At 41.2% G+C, this 18,019-nt stretch overlaps 2 protein-coding genes across 6 annotated transcripts in view; one reads left to right on the top strand and one right to left on the bottom strand.

The window, feature by feature from the left end:
* The window catches only part of LOC127000894 (arrestin domain-containing protein 17-like), a 65,320-nt gene extending 64,538 nt beyond the window's left edge, over nucleotides 1–782 (bottom strand). For 2 of the 5 annotated variants that reach the window (XM_050865010.1, XM_050865038.1), the window contains exon 1: nucleotides 592–743. The gene's annotated coding sequence lies outside the window, so the exon portion shown is untranslated. The other 3 variants (XM_050865030.1, XM_050865018.1, XM_050865024.1) reach the window with 3 other exon arrangements.
* On the top strand, nucleotides 672–17,531 carry LOC127000888 (tudor and KH domain-containing protein homolog). Its single transcript, XM_050865002.1, has 12 exons — nucleotides 672–812; nucleotides 4,273–4,421; nucleotides 6,952–7,111; nucleotides 7,657–7,784; nucleotides 7,988–8,108; nucleotides 9,886–9,959; nucleotides 12,647–12,751; nucleotides 13,385–13,501; nucleotides 13,836–13,934; nucleotides 14,276–14,514; nucleotides 14,779–14,929; nucleotides 15,287–17,531. Exons 2-12 carry the CDS (start codon nucleotides 4,323–4,325, stop codon nucleotides 15,350–15,352), a joined length of 1,359 nt encoding a protein of 452 aa, XP_050720959.1. The 5' UTR covers nucleotides 672–812; nucleotides 4,273–4,322; the 3' UTR covers nucleotides 15,353–17,531.
* The last annotated feature ends 488 nt before the right edge of the window (nucleotides 17,532–18,019 follow it).

Here is an 18,019-nt window from a genome sequence, read left to right as displayed (position 1 = left end):
AGAAAGGAGTGACGTGATAAACAGTAGAAGGGGACAAAGTTTTAGGGCAGTGGGGTGTTACGTAGTTTGTAAGTAGATAGGTGAGACAGACAGACAGACAGACAGAGACAGAGACAGAGATAAACAGACAGAGAGAGAGAGAGAGAGAGAGAGAGAGAGAGAGAGAGAGAGAGAGAGAGAGACCCACGTTCATAAAAGGACACATACTCGGAAGAAAGGAGGAAGAGGGAGGAGATGCCATGCCCGCCCAGCGCCTGCCTAACACACCCACGTAACCTACCTGCCCGCACCACGGCCCGCACTCACCACACCTGCCCTCACACACCTCCCCACCACGGCCCCGCGCCCCTTCAGCAGGCTAGGCGGCAAGGGGGTACATGCAGGGCAGCTTAGGGAACACGCTGAGTCACGGGGGACACAAGGGCACCAGGAAAACCGTCTTGGTGTCCTGTGATGCACCAAGACCCGAAACCCGGTGCGGCATGGAGGGTTACGTGCGGGGGACGGAGGGGGAGGGGTTATCTCTCGCCTACACACACACACACACACACACACACGATCATCACCTATGTCACACCGTCGTCACCTCACCTTCACACACCAAGGCACTACTAAAGCACTGATCCCCCTTGTTACTCCCGACAGGTTCCCGCCGTAGAGATATCCCCCGTCAAGGACCAGCGAAGGGCGTGTGCAGCGAGTCAGAGAGAAGAGCCAGCAGCAGCCCAGCGACACACACCCGCACCACACCGCCGCTACTCACACTCTGGGCGAGACGGGCGGCGGAGGCAGACGGGCGGGAGGCAGGCGAGGTGAGACCGAGGCACACACTTGTTTCTTTCTCCCGGCGGTGTCTTGAAACCTCCAGTCCGGCCAGGAAAGGCTGTGGCGCTCCAGAAGTCTCTACTCTCTCCACATCTTCGTTCGCTCGTACTCTTTGCTCTTTCTCCCTTCACTCTTCACTCCTGAGTCTTCTTTACAGTTTGATCAAGGCGTGCCAAGTGGAGCTTAGTGTAATGAGTCCTCTCTGTAGACTGAATTCGAGGGTTGTCGGTAGTGGCAGAAAAATGAACGAAAAAGTTTTCCTCTCCGCCAAGGGTCGACACAGATGCAGACTGCCAAACGTCACGTAACCAGGAAATCAAGGTAATGCGTTGTCTATGATCGCTTAGATGATTTTGACGTCCACTAGGATCAATGTGGTCACGATCCGTCATCGCCGTCAGCTCTGAATCTAAACGGGGAGATAAATAGTGATCCCCGATGTGAACAGTTGCATTCCGAAGAAAAATCATATGGACCGTAATGACTTACATCCATCTTGTTGCCTCTCATCATGTGGCATTCTTGTGGCTGGTCAGCATGTGTGGAGAAACTCCTCGGTGCCGCGCCATGTGTACCGTACACACTCCACAGGGAAACCGCTGTCATGTCCTTGTTTGCTTTAGCTCAACATTTAGCATGTCAACATGAGCACAGTTCAAAGAGTCGCCATATGGACGACGTTTCAGAGAGCCATGTGCTTAACCTCAAAGTCACAACTTAACCTCTCGAGTGCATCTCGGTCTCGCGCATCTAAACCAATGTTGCACTCAGCACACACGGCGCCGCGGGCGAGTGGTCGAGGGGTCAAAGTGGCCGGAGCATCCTGCCCCCCTGCCAGTGTGAGCTGCATAAAACAAGAAAATAATGATGCTTAGGATGAGGATAATAATAATAATAATAATAATAATAATAATAATAATAATAATAATAATAATAATAATAATAATGAAAATAATAATGAACATAAAAATAATAACAATTTTAACAACAACAACAACAAAAATGACAATAATAAAATAATAAAATAATAATAATAAAAATAACTGATAAAAATAACAAAAATAACAATGATAAAAATATCAATAATTAAAATAACTAATAAAAATAACAATAAAGAAAATAATAAAATAATAATGATACTACTACTACTACTACTACTACTACTACTACTACTACTACTAATAATAATAATAATAATAATAATAATAATAATAATAATAATAATAATAATAATAATTACAATTATAATAACTATTACAATAATAGTAATAATAATAATGATTGACATGTTACCGCCAGAAAGCGGAACGAATGATGATGGAAGGTAGAAAAGAAAAGCATGAGGGATAAACAGGAAGAGGAGTGGATATGGAGGCGGTGAGGTTGGAGGAGAGATGCGGCGGGCGGGGTAGGTGGTGTGGCACCCGCGTCCTCGGAGCTGGGAGGAGGCGTAGACTCTGCATATTCCTTGTGCCCGCGTGGCGGCGCTGCCCGAGAAAGAGCTTACCTTTAATTAATCGCATATGAGTGCCATCGACGTGGCCGAAGCTGTGAACAAGGGACAAGAGATAAGGGAGACCAGGGCATACCTTCATGGGGTAAGACCCCTTTCACACTATGCGGTTTCTCGCCGCGTCTTGGTGCGGCTGCCGGATCGGAAATGATTGCGATTGCTGCCGCACAATCATCCGGCTGCCGCACACATTGAAACCCAACTCTCTTCCCAGTTTGCAGCAACAAGTATACTACGGGATGGATCGAAGGAGATTACTGTGTGCATATTTACTACACAGAAAGAAAAAGAAAAGAAGACAAAGCCGAATTCACTGGGTGCACCCACTGAATATGTAACGAAGTGCGGTGGGAGCATTTGTAACCCTATTTAAAGGATTAAGAAAGGATGATGGCAAGTTCTTCAATTACTTCAGAATGTCACAAGTAACATTTGATGACCTCCTGCAACGCCTCCATGACAGGCTGAGGCGTGGAGATAGGCAGTTCAGGGACGCTATTCCACCTGTGCAAAGACTGGCAGTAACCATAAGGTCTCACTTCTACCAGCGATATCAATGTTCAATGTCAATATCTTGCTCCATTGTCAGAGATAAATCTTGTGGAAGTGCACTAGATATGTTTGTCACACGATGTCTGTGCGGCTACTAACCGAACAGTGTAAAGACTTCTATTGAAATATAAAACCCACTGCCACCGCGCAAGGGTACGGGACTGGAGAAGCCCAGTGGGACGCCGTAACTGCATCCGGACCCGGACCGGTCAATCACCCGCACCCGCACGGTGTGAATAGGGACATACAAACCAAATACAAACTATCAGTCGACTGCTGTGTCCGGGCCCGGACCGCATTTAGATGCGGCGAGAACCGCATAGTGTGAAAGGCACCTAAGGACGCCTGCCCTCCGCCCTCAGATAACCTGGTTCCTCTTAGGCAGGCCAAGGGTGACCTCAGGTGGGAGAAGGATAGCGTGTCTCAGCCAGGCGACCACACTACTTCTCGGCTGCTATTTTTTATCCGCCAGTGCTTCGGCGAGTCTTGCGTAGAAGCTCTGCGTCCTTGGTCCTACTACTAATATTACTATTACTATTGCTACTACTGCTGCAATAGGATTTAGGTCATAGAAGGATCGATCGCTTTCCCCTTACGTGACACCGCTGAGGGCCTCGTGTAGAACAATAAAAATAAAATAAAAAAAATCATCGAAGAAGAAAAGATTGTCAACCATATGACACCAGGCCTACCATCTCTCCCGAACCTGCAGTCTCGTCGCCCTGAAACTATAAACTTTTATAATTACCCTCCCACACCATGTGTTTGATAGAAGATTATTAGTGTGCTGCTGACCCATGGTTGAACCAATCAAGCGGTGAACACAGGAATGCCGTACGTAAGGGTGGTTGTGTGCTCATAATTTTCTGGATTGCATAGAGTCGCTGTGATAGACCGAGGCCTTTTATAGACTTGCATCATAATTTGTGGTCATCCCCAATGTAGGCAGTGTAGAGGGTCTGCGGTACGGTCAACGCGGTTCTAGGGTCGACGATCGAGTTGCAGCTTTTTTTTCTGAATAATGATCGGATGGTCGGGCATTTAACTGTTGTTCATGTACATTGGTGTCAGCGTTTGCCATAGGCTATGTTGAAGGGAAACCAGAATTAACCGTAACCCAAATCACAGTGTTCTTGCTAAATCGCTGTTGTTACGTGCCTCGGGGTGGGGGGGAGGCTACCTATCATTCTCTCTCTCTCTCTCTCTCTCTCTCTCTCTCTCTCTCTCTCTCATAGACAGGACCTGACGGGTGTAGCTGAGGCCAGGTATGTTACAACTAGGTAAACACATCCAGGTAAATACACACAACAAATAATGCTATATTAAGGCTTAACATATTCGCGGCCCGGGGTGAGTGACGTCATGCATTGCGTCATCGCCAGCATTGGAAACGTAAACAGCAGCAGCAGACGCAGGGCGGCCGGGCGGAGGGATGGACGCGCCCCGCTGGAAGACCCTCGCGCTGCCGTTGGGAGGCGCCCTGCTGCTGACGGGGACTGCAGGGGCCCTCTACTACTACCTCACCAGACAAGTAGGTGGTCAATAGTGCGTGACAATCAGTTTTTCCCTTTCAGCAGGTTGTCGGCAGCACACCCCACACCACCCGAGGACTGCTTGCCTGCTGATTACAGAGGCAAGGGCGGCAGTGGTCATACGGTGCTGCCTCTTCTCTTATTAGGTCTTCCACACGCCTGTCATTGTTTTATTTAAAAGAGTTAATGCTGGCACTGGCGATGACCCCTTCCGGCAGGTTACTCCAAGGGGTTCACAACTCAAGGAAAAAAGATATAACTCGTTTTTTATATTTTTATGGTGCTTGTTGAATGGCTGGGTGCTGCCTTGCTCATTCTCCTGCTCCAGTGTTTGTGTGTGATAGGTGACACTTCTCATAGGAGGTCAGTTCATTCATTCATGTGGGTTTAGGCAACTTTTGTGTTTACTAGGGCAAGATTGGGGTCAGGGATTACTGTGGATATCATTCATGTGCCAGCCGGTTTTGATGTAATGTTTCAGTGATTCCGTTGACGGGGAGGACACAACCTGTCTCTTCTATCTAGTCGTAGGTGTCTTACAAACAAGAACAAGGCAATACTGGCAAAAAGTGCATCTGGGGACTTTGATTGTTTGCCTTTGGTGTTGAGTTTTATTCATGGTGTCTCCTGCGTCCCTTTCTTGCTGCTTTCAGCTTAGTACTTTGTCTTATGAATAAAAGTTAAGAGATTAGTAAGGGAGCCAACTCATGTCAAAAGAGTGAAACTATATGGGTAATTATGCAGCAGAAGTTGGCATGTTCTTTTCAAGACACAGACAATATTTCAAGGGCAAAATATGATTTTTTCTTTGTGTGTGGAGATAGTTTTTTCTGTGCAAGCAGTAAAAAGTTACTTTTTGGGGTAATTATGTTGGAGAAATATTCCCCATGGCATGCCCTGCCTTGCCCTGCCGATAGTAATTTATCACCACTTAATAATGTAAGAACTTTTTCTCAGTTAAATCAGCTATTAGCAGGGAGGCTTCACCCCCCTCTACCCTCACCGTGTAATAGAGGGGTTTTGTATCATTTGCCCCCCCCCCAGATTGCTGCTCAATGAGGTAAAAATAATTTCTTTGTAATCATGCAGCAGAACATTTGCAATGCTGAATAGATCCCCCTCAATACACTGACCCATAAACAGTATGTAACAGATAGCCCATGTGCTTGAAAAAGCATGCTAGCAGTGGAAATGCAACAAAATATGGAGACACAAGGGGACTGAGGGGAGCGAAGCCCTCCCATTAGGAGGTTCATGTATATTCATCTGTCTTTTAGTGATCCCAAGGGGGATGTTGAGGGAGGGGAATCCCCCAGCAGGTAAACATATTAGATTTTATCTGTGGTGAGCTGCAGATTGTGGCTACCACAGGATGCTGTGTGCTACTTCACAACCTACAGCAACATGGGTTCCCACCAGTGGTGTGCATCGTTTACCAGAATCTTAACGTTGTTAACCATTATATCATTAACCTGAATGTTATCGTCGATACCATTAACTTCGTTAATCCATTAAGAATGTATGCCATATGATTGAATGATTTACTTATAAAATCTGAGCACACACAGTAGAATGCATACATGTATGACAGGCTAGCAGGCAACTGACTTAGGTTAGGTTAAGTTCAGGGTATCTTTTAACACATGATAGCCAGCACCTTATGGTATAAATCAACACAGAATGGCCCCACTTTATTGTGTGGGAAGTCTCATTTGTAAGGAAGCATATATGAATTTTCAGAGTTAAGACCTATATAGTAACAGTTTGAGTTTTGTTAGGCTAGGTTAGGTTAAGTTTAGGTTATCTTCAAATGTATGATTGCCAGCCCTTTATGGTATAAATCAGCAAAGAATGACCTCACTTTGTTGGGGGCTTCGTGGTGCAGTGGTTAGCACACTCGGCTCACAACCGAGAGAGCTCGGGTTCGATTCCTGGGCGGAGTGGAAAAATTTGGGCAGCTTTTCTGATACCCTACACCCCTGTCCACCCAGCAGTGAATGGGTACCAGGTATTAATCGGGGGTTGTGTCCCGTCTCCTGGGATCTGTTCCCTTCTCCTATAATTCCTTCCCCTTCTGTCTCTCTCTGGCATATGACCACAGATGTTGCGGCGGCTAAACAAAACTTTCCAACTTTCTACCTCACTTTGTTGTATATCGTCTCATTAGTAAGGAAGCATTATGAATTACCCTGCTGCTGCTGCTGTTATTCCTTATTTTAAATGCTGCTTACACATCATTTGTTTTAGCACCATGATCTACAATAACTTTGACATTTTTGGGGAAAGTAGGACAGACTCTCCACAGGACTAGTCTTTGAGAGTTTTTTCTGAGACGGCTAGCAAGGAAACACTAACAGATCCAGTTCTAACTATTCAACAAGAGGTTTACCCTTCTAATTATTAGTAAATAAATCTAATGCACTTATATTTGAAGCCAATCAATTCAAAATGTATGCTGTCCCAGTTTTCTAGTTTCTCTCCATATAATTGTCTGAAGTGCAGTAATTGTTCTTATCCATTTGTATGCAGGATGGCAAGAAGCCTGAGGTGGGGCAAACCAAGGGCAGCTTTGAGATCACAGCAAGGATGGATGTACCACAGAAGGCGTTGGGCCTCGTCATCGGGCGGCATGGCTCCAATGTGAACCTGATCCAGAGGAGTACGAATACTAAGATCAACTTTTCTGATGGTTTGTTCGGCTAAATTAATCTTGTCTGTTTGTGTTTGCTGAATCTTGAGGCAACATTTTCTTTTTTCTATACTGTACCTATAGTAACTGTTTCGGGTTTTGTTAAGTTCGGTTAAGTTAAGGGTATCTTTAAACACATGATTGCCAGCACCTTATAGTATAAATCAACAAAGAATGACCTCACTTTGTTGTATAGAAAGTCTCATTAGTAAGGAAGCATATATGAATGTTCTGAGTCAAGACCTATAGTAACTGTTTGGGGTTTTGTTAGGTTAGGTTTATAGTAGCTGTTTGGGGTTTTGTTAGGTTAGGTTAGGTTAAGTTTACTCACACATTTTAGTTTTCTTTTTTGCATGGTGTCAATGTATTTTGACATACTGTTCACCAATATCTTATATAATGTTATTTCCCAATATTACCCAGTTTTACCGATCAGAAGCAGCCTGTTGTTCCCCATAAGCTGCTTCCTTTACCTACTGTATAAAAAAATAAAAAAAAATTGCATGAAGGACAAATTACTGGACTGTTTTTTCACTTTTCACCAGAAAAGAATGGCAAGCAGACATGTATAATTGTTGGCTCCCCGGAGAACATCAGCTTGGCTCGCGAGCTTATCAAGAAAGCAATCAACAGCCAACCTGTTATTGAAGTCTCAGAGATGAAGGTTCCATGTGTATGTAATTAACTGGAAAGTTATACCTGTTAGAAACTTTTGGACCTCACTATATCAAATATTAACTTAGATAATTTTCAGTACAGTATTGATATATATGTATACAAGTAGTTGACTGCTAGGAGCCTCATTTGAGGTGTTGTTTTCATGTGTGCTTATTTTCGAAGATGGACATTTGCTATTTTCATGTTTATATTTTTCAGATGGCCATCAGCCGCATTATTGGAAGAAATGGTGATACAGTTCGCTCTATTTCTCACACCACTGGAGTTAAAATCACAGTAGTAAAGGAAGAAGAGTTTTCCAGTTCCCCAACTTCCTGTGGTTAGTTCAAGATTTTTTATATTACACATTTATGCTCTGTAGTGCAGTGGTTACCATATTTGGCTCATAACTGAAAAACCTTGAAAGGAATCTCCAGGAGGAGTGGAGACAGATGGAGTCTTGTTACAGCCTTACCTCTGTTAACTACCATACCAGGTATAAGTTGGATGCTATGATCTGTATCCTGGGCAGGGGGACATTCCTATTATTCTTGTATCACAGCACTTGTCTGTGGTACAGTACTGTGGGAAGGGTTGGCTCTAAGGGGTAGACCTCGTTTACTTGAATAGGGCAGCCAAAGGTGCTTGTAAGTTTAACATCATCATCTCCAAAGTGCCATTATCCTAAGCTGGTTAACCTCTCTTTTCTGGTTTGGTAGATCATTAACATTTTGACAGTGCCATACCCAGTATGACTCCGTAATCATTTAGAAATGTGTGGAAGCAGGAGGGAGTGATTTTGATGAAAGATCTGGATATGAAAGTAGAAGAAAATGCCAGGGAAGAATACAGAGGATACATAGTGTCTGGAGTGAATGAAAATGGAGAGTATTCGGTGGTGATTGGGATTAGGAAGAATGTGATTGAAAATAAAACGTCATGTGGGTGCAGGTGAACAGCAATAAAGATTAGGAAGTGCTGTTGATGGATCACGGTGAGTTGGATGTGAATGCTTAACAAAGTGGCTGGAGTGATTTCCTACAGTTATTTGGTTTGAAAGTGGAACCAGAGCCTCTTGAGCCATTGAGAAAAAAAAGAAGAAAAAACCTAGTGAGTTAAATCATGACAATTGCATGACGAGTAATGAAAAGAAGTATGGAGGAAGATGAAACACAATGGAAGTAGAGTGAGAGAGAAAGGGAAGGCCTTTTTTTGGTAATTATCGGCAGTTTAAAGAAAGTGCGTGGCATGAGGAGAATATTCCAAGGAAGGAGAAAGTGTGCAGTGAATGCTTGAGTGCCATTACCTTAATGCAGAAGGGTGAGTCAGGTCTATCAATCTATATCTGCAATGCCCTGCTCCCTCATGAAAACCTCCCTCCAGGGGGTGGCTGCGGCAGAAGTGTCTCCATCTTAGGAATCAAATAAATCTATGAATAAAGCAACCTTGTCGCTGCATGGCATCACACGGGGACCCCTTAGTGGTTGTAAGGTGTGGCGTTACATAGCGTAGGATGCACGATGAGTATCTTTTTATTGTCATGTCAGTGTGCATCACCATTTCTTTAATATCCTGTTCTCCATTCCTCCCTGTAAGTCCTTACTGTGGCATGTTTCTGTTGCTGATGAAATTTCTATTTGTAGTCAATAGTATCATGATTCAATGAGAAAGAATTGTCATAATATTCGCTTGATGGTAATAATCACGGCTGGCAGGATTTTGGTGTTTACCACAAGTTACAGAATAGATTTGGTCTGCTTATATCTTGAAATATAATTTAAACTTTTGGAATTAGAAATATATGGTGCTTTTGGTATGACATATGGCCTACCAAAAGCTTAAGATTATGAAAAGCTAAAATTTAAGGTAATGCTAAAGCTAATAACATATTTTCCCCTGTAAACACAGGGTCATGCCATCAATTCAGTCAAAAGTTGAAGTCTTGAAGAAACATGCATACAAGAGGAATAAATCATGTTAATATAACTCTTTTTGCCATTTTATGATATTCCCTTGTGAGATATTTTTTATTTATTTACATCACATGAGTAGTTGCTTATTTGTTCTCTTTGAGCATGTTACACCACCTTTTATGTTGCTTAATGTGAATACAACAGAGGATATGAGGCGGATAATTCTCAAGGGCACCAAAGAGCAGATTGAAGCAGCCAAGATACAGCTTCTGGAGAAGGTACAGTTTTATGACCCTGTTCCTCTGAAGCTTAAAAGATACATTGGTCCTAACAAACCATGAACTCGTAGCAAGTTGGTCTTGATTTGAAGTGGAATATTCTGTACCCAACGTCTTATGCATGCTCTTGCTTGAATAAGTTATTTTTGTGTGTGGACTAATAGTAGGAGATAAAGGTAAATAGGTGAATTTTTAATGTAGGGTGAGGTGGACAACTCGTACACGGTCACGAGACGTACAAAGGCCGTCTTGTCGAATCAAAACATCGAGGAAGGTCTCGCTTCCTACAGAAGAAAGAAAATGGGACACCAACTTAGCCATCTTGTGCCCCAAGCCTCACGCCTGAAAATGCTAGGCGAGTTTTTTAATTTTTGAGTTGTCTGATGCAATTTTCTCGCCTCATAGTATAGTGTATGGTGATTGTAAATATGTCTTGACTTTGCTGGTGAAAGTTTCCATGGCAAATATGATCATATTGAAAAGATATTTGCATGGAAAGATATTGTTGTGCCGAGTTTTTGTGTTCGTGGGAATCCCGTAAACAGACGTGGGTAGTTCACGATTCGTACAGCTAATGAACGCAAAATGTTTTTGTAAAGCCTGGTTACATTTGACGAGCATAGGAAACCATCTAAAAATTATGAGTTAAAACACTGGCATCACTTGCAGAATTGGAAGTCCAAACAATCTAAACTGATACCTCAAAGGAAGCCCACAGCCTAAGGATTACTTTAGGCATTTGGGTTTGAGTCTTGGTGCAAAGCCAAATTTTTAAGAAATTTATTTTTTAAATTGTACGGGCCGTGAACACCTCGTGTATGAGCCGTGACCCCCTAGTCACAAGCCGTACAGCAATTGAAAAAAAAAATTAAACCTTCCTATGGAGAAAAAATATTCTCTGGGGAAGCTCAACAGATATTCATAGAGGAAGCCCATTTCCTGAGGAGTATTATGCACTCTTTGTTTTGCCTGCTAGGGCAAATATAGATTTTTTAATGAATATTTTCCCACTAGTAGTATGGGTTGTGTCCACCTCACCCTACCTGTGAATTTTGTTGTTTATTATCTGCATGTTAAAACCAGTGCATGCATGTTGTAATATTTTATATGATTTGTGTTTTATCCATGAGTTATTACATGCTATTAATCCTGTCTCTGTGAAAGTTATAACTTATAGGTCTTTTTGGTTTTATAGGTATGATAGGCTCAATAATTTGAAATGACCTAGTATGTAGTTTATTTGCCAGTGACATGTACGCTTCTTTGTCTCATGTATATGAGGCATACAGTAGTGAATGGAAAGTAAGATACTGAAATTCCATGTGTACATTAATTGTACACTCAATAATTGTTTCAGTGTTTTAACCCTTAAACGACGGTCATCATTTATTTTATTTTATTTAATTTAATTTATTCAATCTGCTCAGCCGGCCATCACTTGTTTGATCAGACTCCTGTGCACCAGAGTTTTGAATGTTATGCTTAAATTTCATGGTTTCTGTGCCGTCTTGCTACATGGCATCATAACTGACCCACACGGATGTGAGGTAATGTCATTAGTCCTAACTGAGCCACTCTAAAAGCCACACAAAGCACTTTTTTAAAAAATACAGGGAAACCCAATGACGAATTAGGAGGAACTGACATGACAGAATGTTATGATTATTCTAAGTACACTGACAGATGTGGTAATACATTGTGTGCAGTGACAGCAGTAGTGAGAGTGATGATGTCACTTGACATGGAGGTGGGAGAGGTGGCAATTTGTTGCTCTCCCTCCAAGTCCCTTGCCAACCAGTAGACTAAAGAGCACTTGTCTGCTTGGAGCACCATTCTGTGCCAGCAGTTCACATCCTAGCTACATTTCACACCCTCTAGTGTGACTATTACACGACACATCAAGATTTGAATTTCACTAGTGTTCAATGGTCTAAGATGCTTCATGCAATTTGAAGAGCCAATAAAAAATTTGCAGTTAGGATTTCACCTCTGTTTTCAATAAGTTAAGATGCTTCATACAATGTGAGTAAACAGTAAAAAAATAGCAGCTCTTGTTTATGATTTTTCAAGAACATTCTATGAAAACAATGCAGTCATTTAAGGGTTAATAAGCTTCCTTATACCTCATGTTTATTGCATTAAGCATAATATGGTTAACCCTTGATATTCACAGGTTTGCATATTTGTGGATTTTTTTAGGGAAATTTTCATTGATGAGGAAAAAATACAAATCATTGTAACAGAAATTTGTAGTGTACAATAATCATACAATTGTATGACAACAGACAATCTGGTAAGAAAGTGCTCAATGAGCCCACTGGATTTGTTTCTGTTTGGTAGTGTGTGGCAGGAGAAGGGTCTATATTTAGAAATTTGATGTTTTTGTGAACAAATGTTTGCTGTGGGAATATAAATTGTTTGTTTTATTTAACAGATTAATGTGTGTGTGTGTGTGTGTGTGTGTGTGTGCCTACGTGCATGTGTGCGATGTGAAGAAAATTTTTCCTGGGGGAGTTTCTTAAACTGTAGGCAAATGTAGATATTTAGGGCAGATGACTTCATGTCTCCTCTGTACCTACTTCATGCTCTCAGTTTAAAAACCATGACAAGATGGATGTCTTTCAATTTTTTCAGGACTTTGCCAATGGTCAGCATATGGTTCATATTTTCTCTTCATCTCATTCAAGGTGGCTGAAGCAGAAGAATACAGGCAAAAAATCAGTGCATCTGCAAACAAGATGTCCCTACGTTTTCGAGGACGTCAGGGAACACAGGAAAGTGAGACCAGCCCAGTGAGTTGCCAATGTTGCTCTTTTGGATGTGTCACAATGCAATATACTTAATATCTAACTCATACAGGTTTATTCCAACTTTAAGTCATGTGATACCTTTGAAAATAAAATTAATGGGACCAGTGGTTAGTCGTTAAGCAAATGTATGATTCATCTTTTTAATCATCATTTTATTCCCTGCATTAAGGAGAATTGAAGTCATAATGTGGAAACAGGCAAAATCATAAAGTGACCCATGTAACACTATAAAATGAGTATAAGTGATTGCTGAAGCTAAGAAAGAAAAGAACTATGGCAGTACTAGATAAAGTCTGTTAGATATAATGCATAAATCAGTTTAGGCACATTTTACTCTGAAAGCCACTCTGGCATTAGGCCTTCAGGTAGCTCTGAAACAGTGATGAGGATGTGACACTCATTGTCAGGGTCTAGGTTGAGAGTATTTCAGTTGTAGGTTACTTTGCTGTTGCCTTTGTATGACCATAGCTTTTCTTTCCATCTCCCAAAGCTTGCCTTTCATCACTATATGGGTAATGGTATTGTGATGATGATAATAATGAGGATAAAGGCTAAGATATATATATGCCATTATAATATGTCATTTCAAAAAACAAATAATCGACTTCCTTTCAGTCCTCCCTGAGCAGCAATGGAAGCGTTCATCAGGAGGCGCTCTCACCCCATGGCAGAGACAAGTACATAGAGGCTTATGTGTCTGCTGTGAACTCTGCCACACACTTCTGGCTGCAGGTGGGAGTCCCAGGGCTACACAAACACAGCATCATCTGTGTTACCCTTTTTATGTTATTGTCTTGCAAGGAGTTTTCTAAATAGTAATAGTGATTTCAGGCTCTAACAAACAGTGTAAACCCCCTTTTTCTGTAATAAGTGAGCTTTATGTATATATCAGTTTACATATTGTTGGAGCCTTCTTTGTCTACCTTAGTACTGTATCATGCTACCCCAGACTTGCCTCACAATGAAGATGTCATCGCCTTTCTCATCTTCCTCCTGGTGAAAGCTTGGATTAAATATGTTTATATAAGGTAAATTTTTCATGTTACATGTATGTATTCCTTTTCAGGTTGTTAGTCCCAGAGCCATCCAGCTAGACAAGCTAGTGACAGAGATGACTGAATATTATAGCGATAAAGAAAACAGAGAACTACATCAATTAGATAAGGTAAGTTCTGTAAATTCTTATTCATGGCATGTAGTAACTGAGCTATTTTCCCAAAACACCAGCTGAGCCCAGTTGAAGTACATGAGGCATGATGTCGTCTGTGAAATATTGAAGATGATTTAGCAATATATCCCCATCAAATATTAATACATATATGTATGTACTTTTTTGTAGCACCCTTGGTTTCTTCTTGTAAGGAGGGTTGGCAGTTTTTAATTCCTTCCCATTTTATTTTATACTGTTACATTGGCACATATTACACTTACATAAAGCTTTTTATTTTACTTCAGTAGAGCTTTTCTGTTTACCTCTGAAAAGTAATTGCTTCCCATCCATTTCAGGTCACTGTTGACAGCATAGTTGCAGCCAAATTTCCACATGATGACTCCTGGTATAGAGGGAGAGTGTGTAGCTTTGAACCTAATGAAAAAAATCTAGAAGAGAGTCAAGTCACTGTTTATTATGTTGACTTTGGTGACACAGAAACCATCAAGATTGACACTGTGTGTGAACTACGAACAGATTTTCTGAGGCTCAGCTTTCAAGCAATTGAGTGTTTTTTGGCAAACATTGACCCTGAGTAAGTATTACAAGCACCTTTATTTTTAAGGAGTTACTTTTCATTGTTGCCATCACTTGTTAGCTTCTACCATCCAGATTTACATTTATGTCCATCTTTCTTAGCAAATTTAACTTGTGGTAAGAGTTATATTCATCCAGCAAGGCAACTGGCATAGTTATACAAAATTATTTACCTGCACTTCAACTGGTTGGGGCCAATCACCAGTGCCCTCAAATGGCCTGCACTGCACACAGATGAAAAAAATGATTGTCATTGTTGCAGGAGTGCCCAGAGTGAAGAAGCAGCTGATGTTTTTGAAGAACTTACGTATGCCTCCCAGTGGAAGGTGGTCATGGTCAATGTGGTGGGATACAAGCAACAGGGTAGCACCACTATACCCTGTGTTGAAATTACTGACAGTAATGGACCAACGGTTAGTAATCTTATAGAGTGGTTGTGGTTACAGCTAGCTTTGTGGCTTGTATTGTTGTAAGAAAAGTGTGGGAGAAGGGTAGATCTGAAAATTTGTATGGACCAATTCCTATTTTTATCAAGATTTTATTATTTTTAAATGCAGGATAGAATATTTGAGGTTGACCATCAGACTGTGACATCCTTCATCCTTATCTCACCTTGGTGGCTGCATGCATTATTTAGTCACTACTGTTTCTCATAACTTTAGACTTGAGCCACACAAAGAATCTATTGTAATTGAAATGTGGGACAGAACCTGATATTGTGTTTTCTTAGTATTGTTGCCAGAATTGATAACATTATTATATTTTTCCAGGATGTTCATGTTTCTGAGGAGCTGGTGAAGAGAGGTTTGGCAACATTTAGTAAAGACAATAAATAAGTAGTAAATAAGCAGTAGAAATATGAAAATGGGTGGCAAATTCATGCACTTGATCCCCTTGAAAGTGGTGGCTCTGTTGCTGCAGCTTTTTATAAGAGGTTCTAAGAAGGTAAGTTTTCCTTATACTCAACACTCATGCCACATACGTACATAGATACCTGATAGCAATTTGACATGTTTAAAATGCTATGTTGCTGATTAGGATGACATAAATCATCCTTATAATATACAATGTAATTGATATGTCTGAAATATGACACCTAGTAATATACATAATTAGATTATGGAAGAAACACCTAGGAGCCAAAGATACTTATGTTATATTCAGGGTGTATGACAGGATGCTCAGTTCTCCACTGTTTCTCTGGTTTCCACTCTTTCACTTGTAAGGTGGATTGAAAGGAGTATGTAATGAAAATTGTGGGAGGAAAGACATGAGTATTGCAGAAAGGAAGTGTATAAATGGGGAAGGATTGGATGGCCATCCCGTCCAGGGGAGTTCCTTCAGGTAACAGTGTATTAGAATTTGAGATAGATAACGTCGTGTCTTGTTATCGCTGATGTACTGGGTGCGTGCCATATCAGCCTTCCTTCAAAGTTAAATGTCACAAACTTTCTTTCAACTTATCTCAAGTAGGCTAAATGGAAACCACACTTCTGTTGTAGGAAGACAGGTGCTTTGAATATGAAATCAGTTACAAACACTTTATTTAATCATTATCTGATGCACTGTTCCTTCTTAAAACTCTCGAGGGAATGGCACCTTACCTCTTGTGTCATTTATGCCCTAATTTCTGTGATAAAGTCAATCCCCTCTTTACCTCCATGCTTACACTTCCACCTTTCATGATTCAATGAACTCAATGATCCTTGTCTTCACAGATCTCTCCTATTTCTTCTCCAGTGATTCCGTACTTAGAGCACCCTCACCCTTTCTAAGATTACCTGACTAATTGTAGTATTATTGTACTTAGTCTACACATTCTGTAAGGTGTTTCAAAATTAGTTACTTCAGCTTATTTACAAAAAAATCACTTCTCTTTGCAGAATTTATTCTTAAGCCTGTACAAAGAATGTTAACCCCTTTGACCCAGGGTTAGGTTTATAGATGCAGGTACTGGATTCAGGAGACAGACCTCCCTCTTCTCTCCACCCCACAGGATTATTACAGTTACTGTTATACACTTCCCTCTCCTCCTTATAACAGGCTTCAGCATTAATAGATTAATTATTCACAATGATTTCCTGAGGATGACAAACCACAGAGAACAGCTATAAGCCTGTTTTTTTTTTTTTTATGATACTAATTATGGTATGATGTATAGATTCATCACTGTATTGAAGAGGTTAAAGCTATCAGGACTAAGGAGACCACTTTTGAGCTTCCTTCTATTGTACATTAAACTCATCCACTTTTTAAAATTCTTACTTTTGGCCAGCAGGTCATTGTAATCTGCAAAGAAACTTATAGTAGTGCCCCATCACCCCTACTCATGCTTTCATCTCATATACCCATCCATGTAAATATTAAATAGCCAAAGTGACATATCACACCCATGCTTCAATCCTAAACTGATTGTCTCTTGATCATTATTTTATTAACTTACTCATTTTCACTAGCTTCATTGTAAATTTTTTTCCTTGAGTTAGCATCCATGTAACCCATATATTTCCTTTAGTGTGGTGTTGGTGGTCTCATCAGAAAAGGTAGGAGAGGGGTGTAGGGTTTCAAGGTTAAAGGAATAGAAGATAGGGTTTCAGGATGCAAGACAGAGAAAGGATCAAGGAGATAGGAGAGAAGGAGGGGAACAGCAGGAGAGGGGGTGGATAGAAGCAGGAGAAGAGGTAGTAGGGTCAGTTAAGGAAGATTTAGTGGTGGAGTAAACTAACGGAGGAGCAGGCTGGGAGAGGGGAACAGCTGTGAAGCCGAGGCTTCTTATTGGTCTTCTTTTTGAGTGGACATGTCTGAAGCTGAGGGCAGCAAGCATTGATTCAAAGTGGTAGGAAGGACAACCATGATACTAAAATTTTTATCCTCCATTGCAGTTTGCACAGACACATGTTTGCAAACTCCAACCTTACATTTCTCCACCTTGTCCGTGCCAAAACTGCTGGCAATTTCACAACTGCTAAACACTGGACACTGCTCTCTGTGATCGCTCAACTTGCCATAAAGAAACGTGCACTTTTGTAAACTGCAGTGGTGGACGTAACATCTTTTACCAAGGCTGTCCTACCTACCACTTCAAATCATTAGTTGCTGCATTTTTCTTTAAACAGGAAGTTCATTACCTTGGCTTCACCCCTATCCATCTCATCCAGCTTACCTCCCTGCTAACTTCTTCCACCACATCATTTACTACAACGGGTCCTACTACTTCTCCCCCAATTGCTTCCCTTCATCCCTCCTCCTCCCACCACTTCTTTTGCTCCTCTTCTCCTTTCTACCTCATCAGCTAATCTTTTCTCAGATTTAGATCCTAACACTCCGTAACCTTTACTGTATCTTCAAACTCCACTTTCACAATGAATCCATACACTTCACAAAATTTCTACAGAACATACTGCATAGACTGTACCTAAGAATAGAATCTGTTTTAATGATTTAAATAATTATCTACAATAATATCACATATAAAGATATTACAGCATATTGTCTAATTATAA

This window comes from Eriocheir sinensis, chromosome 2 (assembly GCF_024679095.1).
Source record: "Eriocheir sinensis breed Jianghai 21 chromosome 2, ASM2467909v1, whole genome shotgun sequence".
Lineage (NCBI taxonomy): Eukaryota > Metazoa > Arthropoda > Malacostraca > Decapoda > Varunidae > Eriocheir > Eriocheir sinensis.
The sequence above is the reverse complement of the archived record's forward strand: the minus strand, read 5'-3'. Positions and strand labels throughout refer to the sequence as shown.

Excerpts from the sequence above, each read along its gene's own strand:
- LOC127000888 (XM_050865002.1), top strand. The coding sequence starts at position 4,323 with ATGGACGCGCCCCGCTGGAAGACCCTCGCGCTGCCGTTGGGAGGCGCC. Across the intron at positions 9,960-12,646 it reads AGATACAGCTTCTGGAGAAG|GTGGCTGAAGCAGAAGAATA; the intron begins GTACAGTTTTAT and ends ATCTCATTCAAG. Across the intron at positions 13,935-14,275 it reads AACTACATCAATTAGATAAG|GTCACTGTTGACAGCATAGT; the intron begins GTAAGTTCTGTA and ends CATCCATTTCAG.